Source organism: Melozone crissalis, unplaced genomic scaffold (genome assembly GCF_028551555.1).
Source record: "Melozone crissalis strain CALT ecotype California unplaced genomic scaffold, PUWL_Pcris_2 ptg000013l_1, whole genome shotgun sequence".
NCBI classification, from domain to species: Eukaryota; Metazoa; Chordata; class Aves; order Passeriformes; family Passerellidae; genus Melozone; species Melozone crissalis.
In genome coordinates this window covers 18,431,685-18,449,208 of record NW_026535791.1, presented here as the reverse complement: position 1 = coordinate 18,449,208, position 17,524 = coordinate 18,431,685, and the positions used below count along the sequence as shown (strand labels likewise).

Here is a 17,524-nt window from a genome sequence, read left to right as displayed (position 1 = left end):
TCTTCAGGATTTTCCCTAACAGCATCTAAAGTTATTTTTTCTCTCATATAGAATTCATGACAATTCTGAGTAAAAGCTTTCTGGCACTTTTAAAAGTTTACCTAAACAACTAATCAGCTTTCCAGCTAACTTTTATGTTGTAAGCTTAACTATCCTTTGTATGGATATTTGTAAACAATTTTGTTGTTTTATAACAAAAGACAAAATAAAACCCTGCTGCATGTTAGCTACCATAAAATGCTCAGAATTGCACAATCAATGGACCAGTACTTTTCTCTGCTTCTCTCTTTTCAATTACTCTATCAGAGTAAGATCCCTCTTTGCTCTTTCCTTTCTCACAAAAAATAACCCGAACATTACAGTCTATTTCATTATACCACAAAAAAGCCATCTGTAGCAGGGAAATTCTTTCTGTCTTTCAGGTAGTAGGTCTATATCAAATTATCTTAAAATAAATTAAATAAATATTCATATACATATATATATATTTATATATATGTAATCCTCTGCTCTGTACATTGACAGCACACATATATATGCATATATATATATCTATATTAAATATAGAACTAGAAAATTCTATTTTCACACTGATTTTTTTCTAAACTCAATTGAACTGTATTTCTTTTAAAAACTAAATATTCCCTGAACTAAGATTGAAACAAACAAGCTCAGATGAAAGGTAAAGTTCAGAGAAGTTCTCAATCACTGGAAATAAGTACTGCAAACTTATTCAGTAGGTATTCTGTTTGGTGCCAAAAGCTATGCTTTGAGATTTTCAACACTCATTAGGATAATTTATTACAACCAAGTTATGTTTGAAGATTTATATTTTCAGCTCTCACACACATGCATCCACATACATTGGTATGAGGAGGGGTCTTTCACAGTGTTTAGATTATTACTGCCAACAGAAATGCAAACTTTGGTGGCAATCTCTAAGTAAAAGACATATATGTCATATAGCATATATCTGTTATGTATATATCGCATGCTCTATTTTCTTTCCTCTTCTCATTTCCTGTATTTTTTATAGCAATTTTTATACTTGTATTTCTACTTACTGTATTGAATGACTTTCCATGTCTGCTCCCTGGACATGGTAGCAGTGACTGAATTAAATATGAAACCAAAAAATCAGCAAAAAATACACTGAATGACCTTGATTTGAAACCCACCTGCATTGCATGAGCTTTGTTCCTCTAGCCCTGAAAATTTCTGCTTTTGCATTTCATTCTTTAATGTCACATCATAGGGAATAGATTTTGAGTATTGATTATCATACATTATAGGCTGCTTGTCTCACCATTAGCCTGTAATTTTGACTGCTGCAGCTACCACACAGCGAAGAAAATCAAACAGGGATTTTTGTACTAGTAGCAGAAACTACAAACACGAAGTGAACTATCACCACCAAGGGCCAAATTAGTAGATATGAGAAAATAGAATCAATTTAAAGGTGAATATATAAATAAATATATGTAAAATAGGTTATATGCTGTGCTGTTCAGCAAGATGTGCTGGTAGCGTGATATGCACCATCAGTCTTTATCTCTGTGCTTGTCTCCCTCCCGTTGAAAATAAACCCTTAACAGTGCATGTGTGTACAATAAACAGAAGCAGTATGGAGGTTTTCCTAACTCTCTGGAGCTTTAAGGGTAAACAGTCAGAAGTGCTTTATGCACTTAGGGGAGAACATACACTAAAATAGAACTGCTAAATTATCAGCTGTAGAAAGAAAAGGAAACAAGATATCTGTAAACAACAGTCGCCTAGATAGGAAATGTGTTCGGGATGGAAATTCAGAGATGGTGTAGGATGAAAGTTATGTTGGCAACATGTAAAATGCAATGCAAGGTATGTATTTTGCCACAGCAGTATCTTACATATTATATTCTATTAGCAGATGAGTTATATTTAATATCTGCCTTCTATAGCAATCTAAGAGAAAAAGATTCTTTTATTGTGGTATCTACAATTTCCTATACTTTCTTTATAAATATTGAACAAAATTAACTGTAGGTACTGATTTCACCCTAAATATATTGCACTATGAAGTTAATTAATTAATGCTTTAGATAGCTGGCTCTTTTCAATGGCTAAAACAGATATCTTATTTTGACTCACTAATTATATGAAATTTGCATAAGAGTAAAAAATAGGAAGCTCAAGAATTATTATTTTTTAAGCAGTAACTCAATGGAAAAATGAAGTCAATAAATACAATGTTTTTTGCAATTTAACTGGTCCCTAATTATTTGAATTATACATACATAGAAAGCAAAAAAGCAAATTTAAAGTAAACATCAGCATCCAAAAAATTCCAAGAAATATTTTATGTACTACACTTATAGGATAAAGAACACTATAGTCTATATAGAAGTACTCCATACAATTTAATACTAAACGTCAAGATTCCCATATATGGGAAATCAGAGTATAAATATATGTATAGACACATATGCATATAATGCTTTTACATATATATTTATGTAAATAAATGAATCTATGTATATTTAAAGTCTGATTACTCCTATAAACAGGTCTGGATATATAAAGAGGCATAGACTTAGACCTACAGCTAGATCTATGCCATCCTATTCCTCACAAAACCTGTAAATTATTTTATCAAATTTTATTTGGAGTTAAACAAGGCAGACAGAGTAAGATCATTATAATTTATAAAATTTGAACTGATTGTCATTTAAGTGCATCCTTTCCTAAGAACTTCTCACTCCCAAAATACTAAAAATGTAGCTTTTTATTGCCATTTGTTCATCTACTAAAGACTAAATAAGTATATGGCTAGCGAAGTACATGACTAAATATTTTTAAATACCAGTAGCTTTTGTTATTTTTAATTGTCCTAGGAAAGCCTATCTTTCAGACATCCTTTTTTCTCTTTCAATGGGGGATGTCCTGTTTTTTGCTATTGCATAAACACCTTCTTCTAACTGACTATTTTTTAAAATTCCTTTCTATGAATGTGGAAGCTAAAAATAAGCCTTAATTGTCAGGGATGCTTCATAGGTTGATCCCATTGACTGAAATGACTATCAACTAACAGGTCCAAATAAAAAATAAACCAGAGGACCCATTTCAAAATATATGTTGCCTTCTTTTTGAAAGCATGCAGCTTCACAATACCTCCACTCTTCAAATGCTCTATTCTTCATTGTGTTACAGTGAATGGTAAAGCACATCTTTGGTGACCCTTTTTTTCACATGACAAAGATCTGTCTATGAATGAATACATATACACTGACTTGTGTAGATCAGCCTTGATGTTGTGAATTTTTGTTCATTATTGAAAGTATTTCCATTTAGAACTTACTCAGTTACAAAACAAAGTGTAAAATTCTCTGCAGCTTATATTTCCCTGGCCTAACCACAAACACAGTATTCTTTACTCTGAGGGTGGTGATGAGGTACTGGAACAGGTTGCCCCATTCCTGGAAGTGTGCAAGGCCAGGCTGGATAGGGTTTTGAGCAATCTGGTTTAGTGGATGGTGTCCCTGCCCATGACAGGGCAGTTGGAACTAGATGATCTTTAAGATCCTTTACAACCCAAACCATTCCATGATTTTATTTAAAAAACCTCCACCAACACCAGTACATGTTTTAGACTAATAAAATAATGCTATGCTTCATATTTTCAATACCTTAAATAGATATGAAAGATCTGTATTTTCTGTACATATGTGTAAGCAGATGGACAATAAATGCCACATAATATCTAACAGAGGATGTAATTAACTCCGCTTTTCAGAACTTCAGTAGTTCCTAAAATATGACCAGAAAACCTTACAGAACTTACATTAAATGGTGGGGTTTTTTTTACTTCTTTTTCTTTTTCTTTTTTTTTTTTTTTTTAAATCGAGACAGGCAATAGCCTTTACTAAAGAACTGGGAAGGCTATAAGTGGATATTTATTACAGGAGACAAATAATGTGTGCTTTGGCATGTCCTAAGCACTGGGTCTATATGACATTTCTATTGAGAACAATCAGCTAAAGCACTACCTCTGTGGTTGGATTTCTGTTTAATTACAATTGATTTTGACATAAATGAGCAGAGATAAACAAACACTTCTATACTTCTCTTGCTGTTATTAAACAGAGCGGTCTCCTATCTGAGTATTTATATTGGCTTGTCTGTTTAAAGGCTCCTTTCAGGCAAAGCAATTATGTAGCTCAGATTAGCAAAATAACTGGCAGTAGAACAAGAGTGGACTGCCACATTTGTAGACCTCTTGGATCTATGTTTTTCTCCTTATATTATAAATACAAGTTTCTGAGGTTTATAATCCTTACACATTTTCCCACAGGTGGTGTTGGGTTTTTGTTTAGTTGGCTTTGTTTGCTTGTTTTCTAGATACAGGATAAAGACAATATATGTTTTATATTGTTATGACATAAAACACTTCAAAAGCCACAAAAGCATGATGACCTATGGATTTAATTCTAGTTCACATTTGTCCCAGACAATAAATATTGGAGGAATATTTCAGGATTACAGGGAGCACTATGGAAAATTTAAAACATTTCTTACAGAAGTATGCTTTAATTAAATGATTACCATTTAATGACAATCACATATTTTTATTAAAAACAATATAAGAGAAAGAAAATATTTGTGTTACCTGAAAATTTTCCATCCTCACAGCGGGCTGGTCCACAGATCCCAACAATGGGTCTTTGGCCTCTGCCTTGCTGTTCTGGAGGCAAATCAGACCTGTGAGTCACAGACAGGGATAGGCTCTGCTTCCAAAATTCACAACAATGTCAAAACTTCTGCAGCAGAAAAACAGCTTCTACCTGTGACCCAGACACTTTTCACTAATTTTCTCAGTGGTACAAACACACAATTCTATATTTGGCAATAAACTGAAAACATCTAACTAGTAAAAAGTATGCCTCATTTCTTCCTGATAGAGGAGAAAGAAGAAAATGGACACCCAGTCTTGATTTCTGCTGTTTGCCTATAAATTGGCTGGCCCTGACTCTAATTTGCAGTGAAAAGACCATACAACAGTCATGAAACAGTCATTTTGATCTCTTCCCCATCCCACATAAGAAAGTCTTCCTGGCCCAGGGTTGCAGGTAGAAAATGCACAAAGGCTAGATGTGCAAGCCCTGCACTTAGCTGAGAAGCTACTGGGAAACTTTAGCGATATGACACATTGATAGTTTTAAACTCTAAATCTTTGTTGTAGAGCCCCAAGCTGTTTCCTGAGAAAGAAGGAAAACTAAACTGCAGTAATTAACAGAAGAGGACAGCCCCGTGGATCTTTCAGAAAGCACATTTTTAACATCGCACATTTTCACTCTTGATCAAGGCAGTGCAAAAGATATTACAGTGGCATTGTTTCAGCACTAGCAATGATTCTTAAATCTGAAACTTAATTGAATTTGTGTAATCATTTGCACAATTTGCATGATATTCACATTCTTTTTACTAACTTTATTGTGAGCTAGTCATAATTATAGTATCAATGATTTCCATATCTAATTTGCAGCACTTAGTAAATGCTGCATATTGTAGTGCAGCAATGCTTATAATCCAGTCATTAACCAGGACCATTGTGAGCCCGCCTATACAAATATTAACAGATTGTGTAGTTAGAGACAAAAGGTAACAAGTGATTATGACAAACAAAAGCAATGAATGGGAAGAAGAGACAACATTAATGAAAATATAATCATGCTGTTGACATTTCCTAAAAATACCAATATAAAAGCTCCTTAATTTCAAGGAGCTATCTCCATCTGTCAGACCATCAAGCCACCAGCGATGAGCTATATGTTACACTACTGAAATTTCCTTAAGAGTTGCCAATTATCTCAGCGTACAAATCTTTAATTAGAAGGTACCAAGCTTTTAGCTTTGCAAGCTTGCCCCAAATTTGGATATGACAACTTGTTTACAGATATTGACTGAGGAGGGTGCCACTGAGGAGAGAGACATGACAGGTTTCTGAAGAAATCTCAATGTTCTTTTGATGGCTCTGTTTACATCCTGACTGTAGGTAGACTCTGTTTAATGGAAGTCTGTCAGCCCCCGTGTAGGAGCCTGGTTTTGTCCAAAACAAAATCGATGCAGTAACACTCTTCAAATGGTACCTGTTTTCCTTTGCAAAGTCTCATAAAAACAATTACAAAGGCTGCATAGATGCTGAACCATTCAAAATCTGAATGGCCACTTTGGTGAAAGAGAGTATTTTTCCTCCCCATTCCTGCCAGTGTGCCTGGATTTAAATTCAAAACCTCTTTTAACAGCCATAATGGGACCATGTGGGTTTTATACTGACAGATGGAAAACCCTACTGGGTATCATTCTCTGCTTCAAGGGTTGATGGCGTAAGCAGGCCATATACTTTGGACTTCACGGGAGGTTTACAATGCACCTGACAGAATAGGAGGAAGAACAATTTTCATGTTGCTGCTCTCAGAAAAAAAACCCTTTAGTTTGTATAGACATCTTAAGGAGCTCTCACTTGGACATAGAGATGCAGAAATATCTTCTTACAAAAAAAAGACACTTTTAAGAGTTTTGTGTAGAGTCCTCCCCATGCTAAGTAACGTATTCATTATCATATGATTAGAGGGTCCCTTAGACTATTATTTAGAAGATTTCTGGTGTGTTGTTACCACTTTCCAAAGAGATTTGCAGAATGGGATTACCCTTGTGTCACTTTATGAAGAACCCAAATTCTCTTAACAATTTAAGTTTCATAATGCTATCCTACTTAACTTTCTGCCTGGATAGTGCTCCAATTAGATCAATCAGAAAGGATAATTAAGGATGTCTTTTTCAAATCTGACTCTCTAAATATAACCAGTTTGGCAAAGAGAATTATACCTGTAAACAGACTCAGTGCCACATTTTAACATTCTCCATGAACAGTGGATTAATTTATGAAAGACACTTATTGAAGATATCTAAAGAATATACATATCTTCCTTTTCCCAGATCCTTCAACAAGAACTCTTAAGTTATAGATCACCTTCTTATATTTCAAGGACTGAGGAGATTATAGATATTAACACCACTAATACAGAAAAATCTCTTCTACTAGTTACTTTTATATGCAGCAGTTCAGCTGCTCAACTGAGACTCACCTTTTTACTTGTCATCTTTTCATTTGTTATAGCTTCAATTTCTGAACTGATGTCAGACTACTTTGATGCGACAAAAGACAGCTTTAAGAAAAATTGTCAATTTGGGGAATTATTTCCAAAGATGTTGTCATTATGTGTTCCTTGTTTTCACTAATATCTTCACTTTTTAAGCCTGGTAACTATTGGAAGCTATTTTTCTGGTGTCTAGCAACTGCTAATCTGAGCCATGTTCTTACAAAAAGTGTATTCTAGTCTCGGAGATAGACTTAAAAGCTAATTACAGATATCACCACCAAGTAAGATGCAGTCAGGGTAATTTCTGTTAGCTGTGCCCTCAGCTTACTTATCTGAACACCCTACAAAGGAAATCAGCAATGAGGCATTAGATAAGTTAAACACTGTTCTGGTAAAGCAAGTAAAAGATGCAGCTGCTAAATTTAAAACTACGAAGGATTCAGAATAAGCCAGTTAACATCAATCTATTGACATTCCTTAAGAAAATCTTTACTCTGTAGAGATGATGAAGATACTACATCCCTAGAAATGGGGAAAACCTGCTAGAAAATGCAGTAAAACCTACTCTAGGTATGGATCATTGTTAATTTTCTCAGAATATTTAAAGCAATCTTTTAATATACTGGAACTCATCACTATAATATTTACTTCATTTAGGGTTAATTGTGTGTTTTACAACATTATTTTAATGGATCCCCCTCCTCCCAGGCTTATTGTTTTAATGGAGAAAAAAGGCAAGAGGCCTGTGCAGTTGTTATTAGCTTGAATTCTAATTATCACAGATAATGGAAGCAGAGAAATCTGAGCCCCAATATCTACTGCACAATTCTTCAAAAACAGCCTCTGGGTTTCCTAATAAAAATCGTAACTTTGCTTTGTTTTTCTTTGAGAAGAAGAATTTCTTTAATTCCCAAGGAGACAAAAATAAAGCACCATATCTGAAAGTAAGGCTCAGCCTGACCTTGAACAAATTCTGTAAGGAATTAAGGCGAGAAAACTTTTTCTTATGGGAAAGAGAATCACACTTTTTTGTTGTTGTTTTGTTTCCACGTGTTACACAGGTGCCTGTGCTAAGGTGCGGTATGTATACCACTTCTCAGGTACCTAAGAAACAGTCTAGCAGAGCTCTAAACTTATTTGTAAGCTCTCAAGTGACTCTGCAGTTCCAGCTGAAGATGGATACAAGGCAGATAATTTGCTACCACCAAGGGAAAATGTTATAACATAAAAACATTCCCTCCCTTAGCTTCAAAACTGTTGAGTGCCTAGGGAGCCTGACTATTTGTAGAGCTGATACTATGCATATGCTTCCCCTGTAACTGTTACATGCATACATCTGGCATCTGTCTCTGTGTTAAACAGACTTAATTGTCCCCACTATTGCTGTGTAGAAACCCTCTAACCTAGATGGGTAATGTGAAAGAAATAAATGAAAGGGTTGATATGAATTTTTTTTGTGGCATTGTTTTTGCATTATTGGCAAGATTTCCAATGAACTCTGTACTAGGGCTATAATAAAAATACTTTAGCTGTGCCTTCTGTGTAACTTTGGGTAGAGATTATGTTTTTGTCTTAGCATGGCATTTGCACTTTGAACAATCTTTTAAGCAAATAGTGTTGTTTTAACTGAACTCCTTTTTTTCCTATTTATTCTTCCTTTATTTTTTTTTCCTGTCTTGGTTGTTTATGACCCCTCTTTTATCCACATCAGACTTCAGAGCTTTTAATCATTTGCTAGAAATAGCTGAACTGATTCTGAAGATATGCCATTTTATTTAGGTGTTATTGGGGTACTCTACATGGTACTACATTATTCAGATCACTGTTGCCAGCAGAGTCAAGATTCAGGCAAAGCACTTGATTTCAGATTTCAATATATTTTTAAGAGATCAAAGAGCATGGAAAATCTTGTTCTTTGGTTAGACAGACCATGCAGAACAGCAATAGTCTGAAAGATGGAGGTAGCTGCATAGAACTAATACTAAATTGAAGGCCTTTTGAAGTTACTTTAACCTTTGTGTCTATGTTCATCTCAAAATCCCCCAGCAAAGTAAAAAATATTTTTAATTGAGAAAACACACAGAAATTAGTTCTTCCAGTAGAATAAGAGGAGGGAATAAAACAAAAAAAAAGTTGCTGGTTTGACATCTGAAATTAGTCGTGATAGCAAAGATGAAATATCCTCAAGGTCCTTCTTCTACTAGGATTTATTTCTTTGAGCAAGAATGTAAGGCACAGACTTTCCTAATGCAACTGTACCTGCCCAAGTCTATTTAGAACTCAGAGAAAAGCTATTCAGCTATTCATACAGCTGAGTTCATCTGAAGAGTTTGACTTCTTCCTAGCATGTGCATTAAACCCTAGGAAATAGGAAGACAGGCCACAAGTTTTTCACCTGTCCTGTTAAAAGTTTTACTATCATGCAACAAGCAAACTAGATAGTGCTTCCATTTAAACTCCTGTGTAAGGGAGAGTTCTTGTCAGTCAAAGAACTGAATAAAAGTTCACAGGATGTAGATTCTGATGCTGTATATTAGTTTCATCAGTGACATAGCAGCAGCTATAAACAGAATAATTTCATTCAACAGAGAAAGTCATAATCTAATTTTTGACAACTCAAATTAGGCTAAAATTCTTATGTCATCTCTGGAGATAATGGATAGGAATGGTTTCAGAGAGCCATTTAGAATGCCACTGAAAAGATCCAGACATAGAACGCTTCATAGGCAGGTCTATCTATCTTCACATGCACAGAGTTGATGTCCTGAAGTTGTCTTTGTCTGTGTTAGGGATATGTATCAGCTGGTCTGCCTTTTCCTATAAGCTAAGCTTTTCAGCACTCAGAAAATTGTCTGCTTTGTGTCTAAGAGCCAAGTTCTTCCTAAAGTAATGCAGGTGGGATTGAGATGTGTAACTCAGCAACATGAGTCCCCTTTTCCACACTGTGCTCCTAATGGACATTGTCCTACCATTGGTAAGAAAATATACCCTTTGCAAGCTAATAGCTAAGTGATTCCATGCACACATAAATCCTGGGAAATCCACAGAATATTTGTCAGATCAAGTTTCATGGTATTTTTCCACTGAGATATTTTCAGGAAAAAGCAAATTTCCTTCTTCCTTTGCACTGTGATAGCATGCCTATAACAAGGAACTGCCTTTTTTTTTTTTTTTTTTTCACAGAATTAAGACTTGTGACAAATTGCTGCACTTTGAATGCCTGCAGGAACACATTGGGATCTGATGTTCTTCATTGAGGAAAATTGTAGCTGATCCAGACCCCTCTTGCAGTTGCAGCCCTGACTCCAAGTTCATATCAGGAGCATAGCAGGGAGTGACTTTGCTGATATATAGATTCTTCCACAATTACAAAGGATATTTTGACATGGTGTGAAGTGGTATTTTATTTTAATTCCAGAAATTTAGCAAGAGAAATCTAGATGAGATGATCAACTCTGTCTATAGAGCAAGCCAGTTTAATGTTGCCAACTTAACCAGAACAGCGTCCTGTCTCCTGAAGGAATCTGGGAGCAGAGCCAAATCTTCTTTCCAGCCACACCTTGATTTTTGCAGCCCAGGCTCTGCTTGCTCACAGACCTAGCTGAATCCTAAACACAGCAGAGTACTGGACAACTTGTAAATCTATTTATATAAAGCAGCATATTTGGAATTCCCATAAGTCGCTGATTCCATTCTCAGAAATCTCATCTCAAAATTTTTATTTTAAAGGCTGAGTGGGTCTGAGCTCTTTCATTCATTAAATCTGTTGCTTTCAAAATCAGCCCAAGTATTCCTTCTTTAGATAAATTCTCAGTTAACATTTGGCATGCACTATTTCATTCAACAACGTTAAGTTGGTATTTCTCAGAGAGCCAGACTATGATGATAAACAGCTGTCAACACCTTTGTTCATAAAATACCAGTCACAGTCCTCTGAAAAAATAATACACTTACTTAGCAGTTATTTTTTTCTTTTAACATAATCAAGAGGAAAACCAATGACAGTAATCTTGTAAGTGTATCTGCATTATCAAATGATCTTGTGAAATTTTACCACAGTTAGACTTAGGTACTGCAGCTTATTGGTCTTCATGATATACAAATAAATTCAATTCCAGCTTGATGTTACAAACTGTCTTCAATGAGTTCATTTGCAGTTCATTGCACCTGCACTTCAAGAGGTTTTTCGGAGTCTTTACTCAAGAGAGAAGTAAGGCTAATATTCACAAGATACACTGAGATAGAATCTGTCAGGGTAGATATTTTCATGCTTAGAGCATGGGTTTTTTGGTAGCTAGGGGCTATTAAAAAGTAAATAATTATATTAAGAAAAAGTGGAACTAGTATGGGAAAATAAAGGGCAATTCTTTGTTAGGCTAAACACTGAATGAAAAGAAGGTCTTATGTACATCTAATTTTCAAGACAAAAAACAAAAGAGAAGAAATAATATATTAAATTTAAATGTTTATGTAAAACATCTTCCCTAAAGTTTCCTATGACTAATTCATTAGAAATTAATTTGTTTGAAATCTTTATTTGAAAAAAATCATATCTAAAGTAATATATTTATTTTGCTTACTGTGAAAATCTGTTTTATAAAACAATCAGCAAATGTTTTTCTGGAGTGTAATTGCCTATTAGATTTCAAAGAGGTAATCAGAGAGGGGTAAAAATACAGGATAAATCTTTTCACACAAAGAGGGATATGTATATTTCAGTCACTTTTTATTTTCTGACTTTGGAGAAGAAAATGCAGCATTTTCTATAAGCTTTCAGTGTCCCAGTCAGCCTGCTCCAACTATGATGACAACATGCATCTTTGATGACATGGATGAATGCATCTAAAATTCAAGGCTTCCTCCTAGCAAAACTGTAATCCAGTACAGAAGGTCAATGACAACCTGCCTTTTAAGGCCAACTCTTTGTGAGCAGTAAAGGAGCATTTTTTTGTTAGGATTTTTCCCTCTGCTTTTCTATATGATATCTGCAGGGACATGCATCTATTGACCACACTAAATCCTGTTGTTCATCATCTTTTGCATGTAACACATTCTTTATTCATTTACTAGAAGTAGACAAACAGAACTGGCTTTTTTGTCAGCAGCCTCCAAAGACATAGTCAATGCAGATCTAGCTAATCCCTCCTACTCATTGTTCAGCAATCAGTGTCTGCCAATAGGATTTGGGAATCCCAAAAGACAATGTTTAAAGGGAAGGGTTAAATTCAGCTTGTGTAATGCCATTCTCTGTTCGTGGGATAATTCATCATATTCAAGGAATCTGTTCCATGGACGGACCAAAGGCTGCCAATTAAAATAAATTAAACTGGATAGACAGCCATTTGAGTGAGTGAGATTTCTGCCATGATCTGAAGCAACTTTATTAATGGTGAGAAACTATGTTGGCAGAGACAGTTCTTTTAATCTGCTCCAAAGGCCCTCATATTTCTTGCAGAAAGTTGCATTTGGGAGGTCTAGAGTTAAGCTCCCTGAGAAGCAAGGATATTAAGAGAAACCTGCTGGGGTACTTTATTTAACATTAAAGTGAATTTATCAGCTGCTCCCAACTTTTTGAGAGACTAATTGAATTATCAAAGGCTGCAATGGGAAATGTAAAGCCTTCTGAGAACAGATTTGTAATATAGATAAAATCCTTAACTCATGCCATGTGATTATCTTAAAATGTAGAAACACCTCAGGTGCTAAAACACACCTGAATTTTAGATTTCTTTTGCCAGTCTAAAGCCTCTCTCTACCCACCAAAATTTTGGGAAAAGTCAAGTGTTTGGAATAGGAAAAAAGACAAAATTATTTTAAAACGTATTCTTTGTCCCCTATCAATGTCTTCAGGTGTGCTAGGTGGTCACTAAGGTAAGGTCTGTCAAATTTGTTGCTCAGCTGTTTATGGCATAAATTTTAATCTTTCAGTTTTTAAAGGCCTTCAGAAAGAATATACAATATTCCTCATTTTCAGTGAGACCACACATGACTAAAATCAAAGATGAATTCATCATCTTCATTAACTTGGGCATATAATAGTGATGGAAAAGCTGCTATTGCCCTAGACAATTATTTTGTCTGTGAGAGCTCAACCTTGCTTAAAATTTTGAAAGATAATTATCTGAAAATTTATTTTTATTTTTTAATTATGTCACTTCCATGTACATATTGGTGTGGAATTCTGAAACAGATCCTGGCAAAAGAGAGTAGTGCTTGGGAGTGTGTGAGTCCGAAAAAGTTAAGGACCAAAGGCCACTTATTGTACCCCACTGACATTTTGCAAGTGATCACTTTCATATATATAAACAGTAATGTTCACAAGGATGTTGCTGTATTTATATCATAAAGTCAAAGCTTTTTTTACAATACCTAACTTGTCACATGTTTCTCAAGAAATGTATGACAAGTACTTAATTACCCTACTAACAATTATAAAAATACCTATAAAAGTAGGAAAAAGCCACATTAAAATTGAACTTATAAGTAAAGCTTTCAATGCTTGCATAGCAGAACAAAAGATGTAAAACTAATTTTGCACCTGTTAGCCTCCTATGGTTCAATCAAGTGCAGTTACAACAACCTGGAGGAAAACAATGCATGAAGAGGTGAAAAGAGATGATTCTAAGAAGCATGAATACAATTTTCTATACATACTAAATTCATTTCAGAGTTCAAGGACATTTTTAAAATGCTTTCTCTTACCAAGCAGCTTTAAAGGTATTTGAGAAAAAGCAGGTAAAGAATCACAAATAGAGGATAATTTAATAAGATGCTTTAAGGAATCAGAAAGAACATATACTGTAATCTTATTCTTTGATAAAAGTGCCTCCTGCCCCATGAATACAACTGGTGATAATTGCAAGTAATTAGTTATTATACAAAGAACCAGAGCTTATCTCTTATGCACAAAGCAAAGAAGCCCTAACACATGCTGTGCTGTTTGCATTGTCCCTTTTATGGGGACCTGTATTTATTTTTTTTATTTATCTTCCTTTTTATTTATCTCCGTTTTATGGAAACCCTTTTATTTATCACCCTCTTATGGAGACCTCTTAGAGAAGTGCAGAATCCATCATTCAGTAAAGTGGACCTGGGAGCAGATCAGGAGAATATCCCTAATTTTTATCCTAGAAATATTCTGGTTTTGTGAGAAGGGAAAGAGAGGTACAACAGCCCCCTGAATTAAATTCACGTTTATTCTTTCAATGTATGCAAATCAAATGCCTTTCCAGAGTTCCAAGAGCCTCAGAAGTAAGTGTGCTTGTCCCTGATTTTTGGAGAGTCATTTCACTGACAATTACAGACTTCACAGAATATTCTGGGTTGAAAGGGACCCACCAGGATCTTTGAGTCCAAATCTTAAGCGAATGGCCAGCGCATGGATTGAACCCAAAACATTTGTATCATTAGCACCATGTTCTGATCAACTTTACAAATCTTAGTGGCCCACATATTTTAACTTTGCATCTGTAACCAAAGAGAAATTGAACTTTTTCAAAATTTTGAATATTTTTTGCAAGGTTAGATGGGGCTGGTCTAGTGCAAGGTTTCTCTGTCCCTGGCAAGGGGGTTGAAAGTAGATGGATCTTATCTTCAAGGTCCCTTCCAGCACAAGGTATTCTATGATTCCCTGATTCTGTGCTGTTTGTTCCACTAAAATACAAATATTTGTGACTGTTGTGTCCTCCTTGAGCTGCTCCAAGGGGCTGTTAGTGTCCCTGTGCTTGGTTCTATTCCCTAGACTGGCTTCTGTTGCACTGCCTACAAAGATAATGTGGTTATAATATCACACAGTGCCATGAGCAGTGGAACTAATTAAAGCTTCTCTTCTGAAAAGTTTTGTATTGACTAACATGTCTTGGAAGACACAGTCTGCTTGAAGCTTTCTAAGTAACTGAGGCTTTGTTAATGACTCTCTTCAGTCAAGAGGCTTCAGCATCTAATAATCTGTGACATCAGTTTTCCACTGATATTGAACACTGAAATAGTCCATTACAGCTGTCTATATACACAAAATTCATGGAAACTTACTTTTGAGTCCTGTGTCCTTGGATAGATACTGGTTCAGAACTTATGGGTTCTGAATCAGGGAATGTGCAGACACAGAATGTAATTTCATGGATTTATTACTAAAAACCACTGAAAAATATCTAAAAAAGCCCCCAGGTTATTCTTTCCATAACTGTTAAAAGACTGCTTTCCCTACATAGAATTTCTTTTTTTTCCTTGAATATCTCAAACAGACTTAGGAGATCATTAATGGTACCACAAACTGTTAATTGGCCAAGTTTTTCAAATATGGCTAAGCAAATAAATGTAAAATATGTTTAAATGACTGCTCATGGAGGAGCAGATTATCCTGAAGAAACCCACTAATTATTAGATTATCCTGAAATAATTCACCAAAATATCCAGGTTGACTCTGAACTAACTCAGCCATTCCACTCAATGTGCAGAACTGTTCTGTGCTCCTTGCAGGTACACACATTTACACCTTGACAAGGAATGTCAGAGTTACATAGCGCCAGATTCTGATCCTAGAATGTCTCCGAGGAAGGTGTCCATGAGTGAGAGCATATGGAGTCCTACTTAGGAGAATCAACATCATGTGTAGGCCATTGTAGATATTTACAGTTATCTAAATCCCTAATTAGGTATATGAATATGGATCAACCTGGCACTCAAATATCTAAATATGGATGTAGGTTACTATCTTTTTGCAGAAATACTTGGTTCCCGACCCTAAATACAGTCTTCTGTAACAAGTCACTTCGCAAAGAATTTTGTCAGTGATTACGAGCAGAGCTGCAGAAGTGGCTTCCAATTGGTTTCTTTTTGTTTCTGTGTTAGGCAAAGTCCTATTTTGATTAATCATTCCTGCTACAAAACTGTATTTTTTCATAGCAGTTTTCAAGAAAGCTGTCTTGAAATTTCTTGGAAGACATGCTCCAGCTTGTTGTGCCCATCTGTGTTACATCACGTAACAACACACTCACACATGATTAATGAAAACCATACCATCCTACACAAGTCAAGAAGGAACTAATTTAGTTCACTTAAAAATTCCTATCCCTTCCATAAGAAAAAAAAAGGTCTCCTAGTGCTACTTTAAAAAATGAAAAGATTACAGATTAGCTTCTGTACTTACACTTGGAGCAAAGGACAAGAAAGACATTTCAAGAGATAACAGGGCAAAACTTAACCGCAAGAGGCCAACACATTTCTATCAGAGCAAAACATAAGTATTAGAGGGAAGAAAAAACCAAAACCTGAAGAAATACTTTTGCTAAGAAGCAATTCCATCCTCCAGAGTGAACTATATTATAGACCTCCAGCCAACAATAAATATCACTTTTTGAAAACACTTTTAATTAAGTGCCATCCAAGATCAGTTCACCCAAGGAAGAAAAATTTATTAATAAAAATGTTCAGGCCAACGATCTTTAAATCTAGCAAGCTTACGCATGCCATTTTCTACATGAGTAGAAAAAAAATCTTATAAAAGGGAGAATTTGTAATTGGTCAATATAAAGAATTCAAAGCACAAGCAATAATTTACAAATATGTACATAATATGTGATGGCAAGCATGAAATAAAGGGAATGTGGGGTATATACCTGCTTTGTCTAAAGGCAACATCCTATTAAAACCAAAATAAAATCAAAAAGGAACCTGTGATAATAAAAAACATATAGCCTGCCTCATAAAACATTTTAAGGTAAACTTTTAGTTTCTCTAAATTGTGCTGGTTAAATTCAGATGTGTTAGGTATGGCTTTGTTTCATTGTTTTGGATTTCTTTCCTCAACCAATATTAAAAAAAAACTAGAAAATAAAATGTTATTTGTCTAATAAGATCTACACAAGATTGCATTTCAGCACATTTTAACTTGAAGACTGTTTTACCAACATTGGTTCTATCATAAATATATAGCAAAATTATATGGCTCTAATCACTTCCATAATCTCTAGTAAAGAAGTAATTCTTCTTGGTGGGAAGAAAAAATGCAGTAGCAAATTTTAATGGATGTCCAAAAGTGGGCTCTGGCTAAAGTCTAACTGAAGTTGTTCCACATATCCAGAGTTTTAGTCAAAAGGAAGTGGGCTGAAATAAAAACAGCAGGATTTTTTATCCTATGCATGTCTAGAGGATCTCCTTTTAGGAATAAATTTGGATAACTGTGGTGATGAACAGGAGAAATACCTTCTGAAAAGTATGTTTGCTTTAATGAAATATAAGCTATTGCCAAATATGTAAAAGAAATATGTTATTAATAAATAATTTTATTTATATTTTATTCATCAGTCTTTTGTTTCTCATCTTGATCTTCTGTTTTTTCTGCCCATGTTTCTCTTATTCTGTTCCTTCTGCAAAATGTGTAATGTTCC

At 34.9% G+C, this 17,524-nt stretch overlaps 1 protein-coding gene across 5 annotated transcripts in view; it reads right to left on the bottom strand.

Annotated features, from left to right (window-relative positions):
- PCDH17 (protocadherin 17) overlaps positions 1–17,524 on the bottom strand; it is a 90,247-nt gene that overhangs the window by 8,308 nt on the left and 64,415 nt on the right. For 3 of the 5 annotated variants that reach the window (XM_054271430.1, XM_054271432.1, XM_054271431.1), the window contains exon 5: positions 4,643–4,717. The exons of 1 other annotated variant lie outside the window; for it this stretch is intronic. In XM_054271430.1, coding sequence (XP_054127405.1) covers positions 4,643–4,717 — 75 coding nt within the window. Of the gene's footprint in view, positions 1–4,642; positions 4,735–17,524 lie in introns of all 5 variants that reach the window. One more of the 5 variants, XM_054271434.1, reaches the window with a different exon arrangement.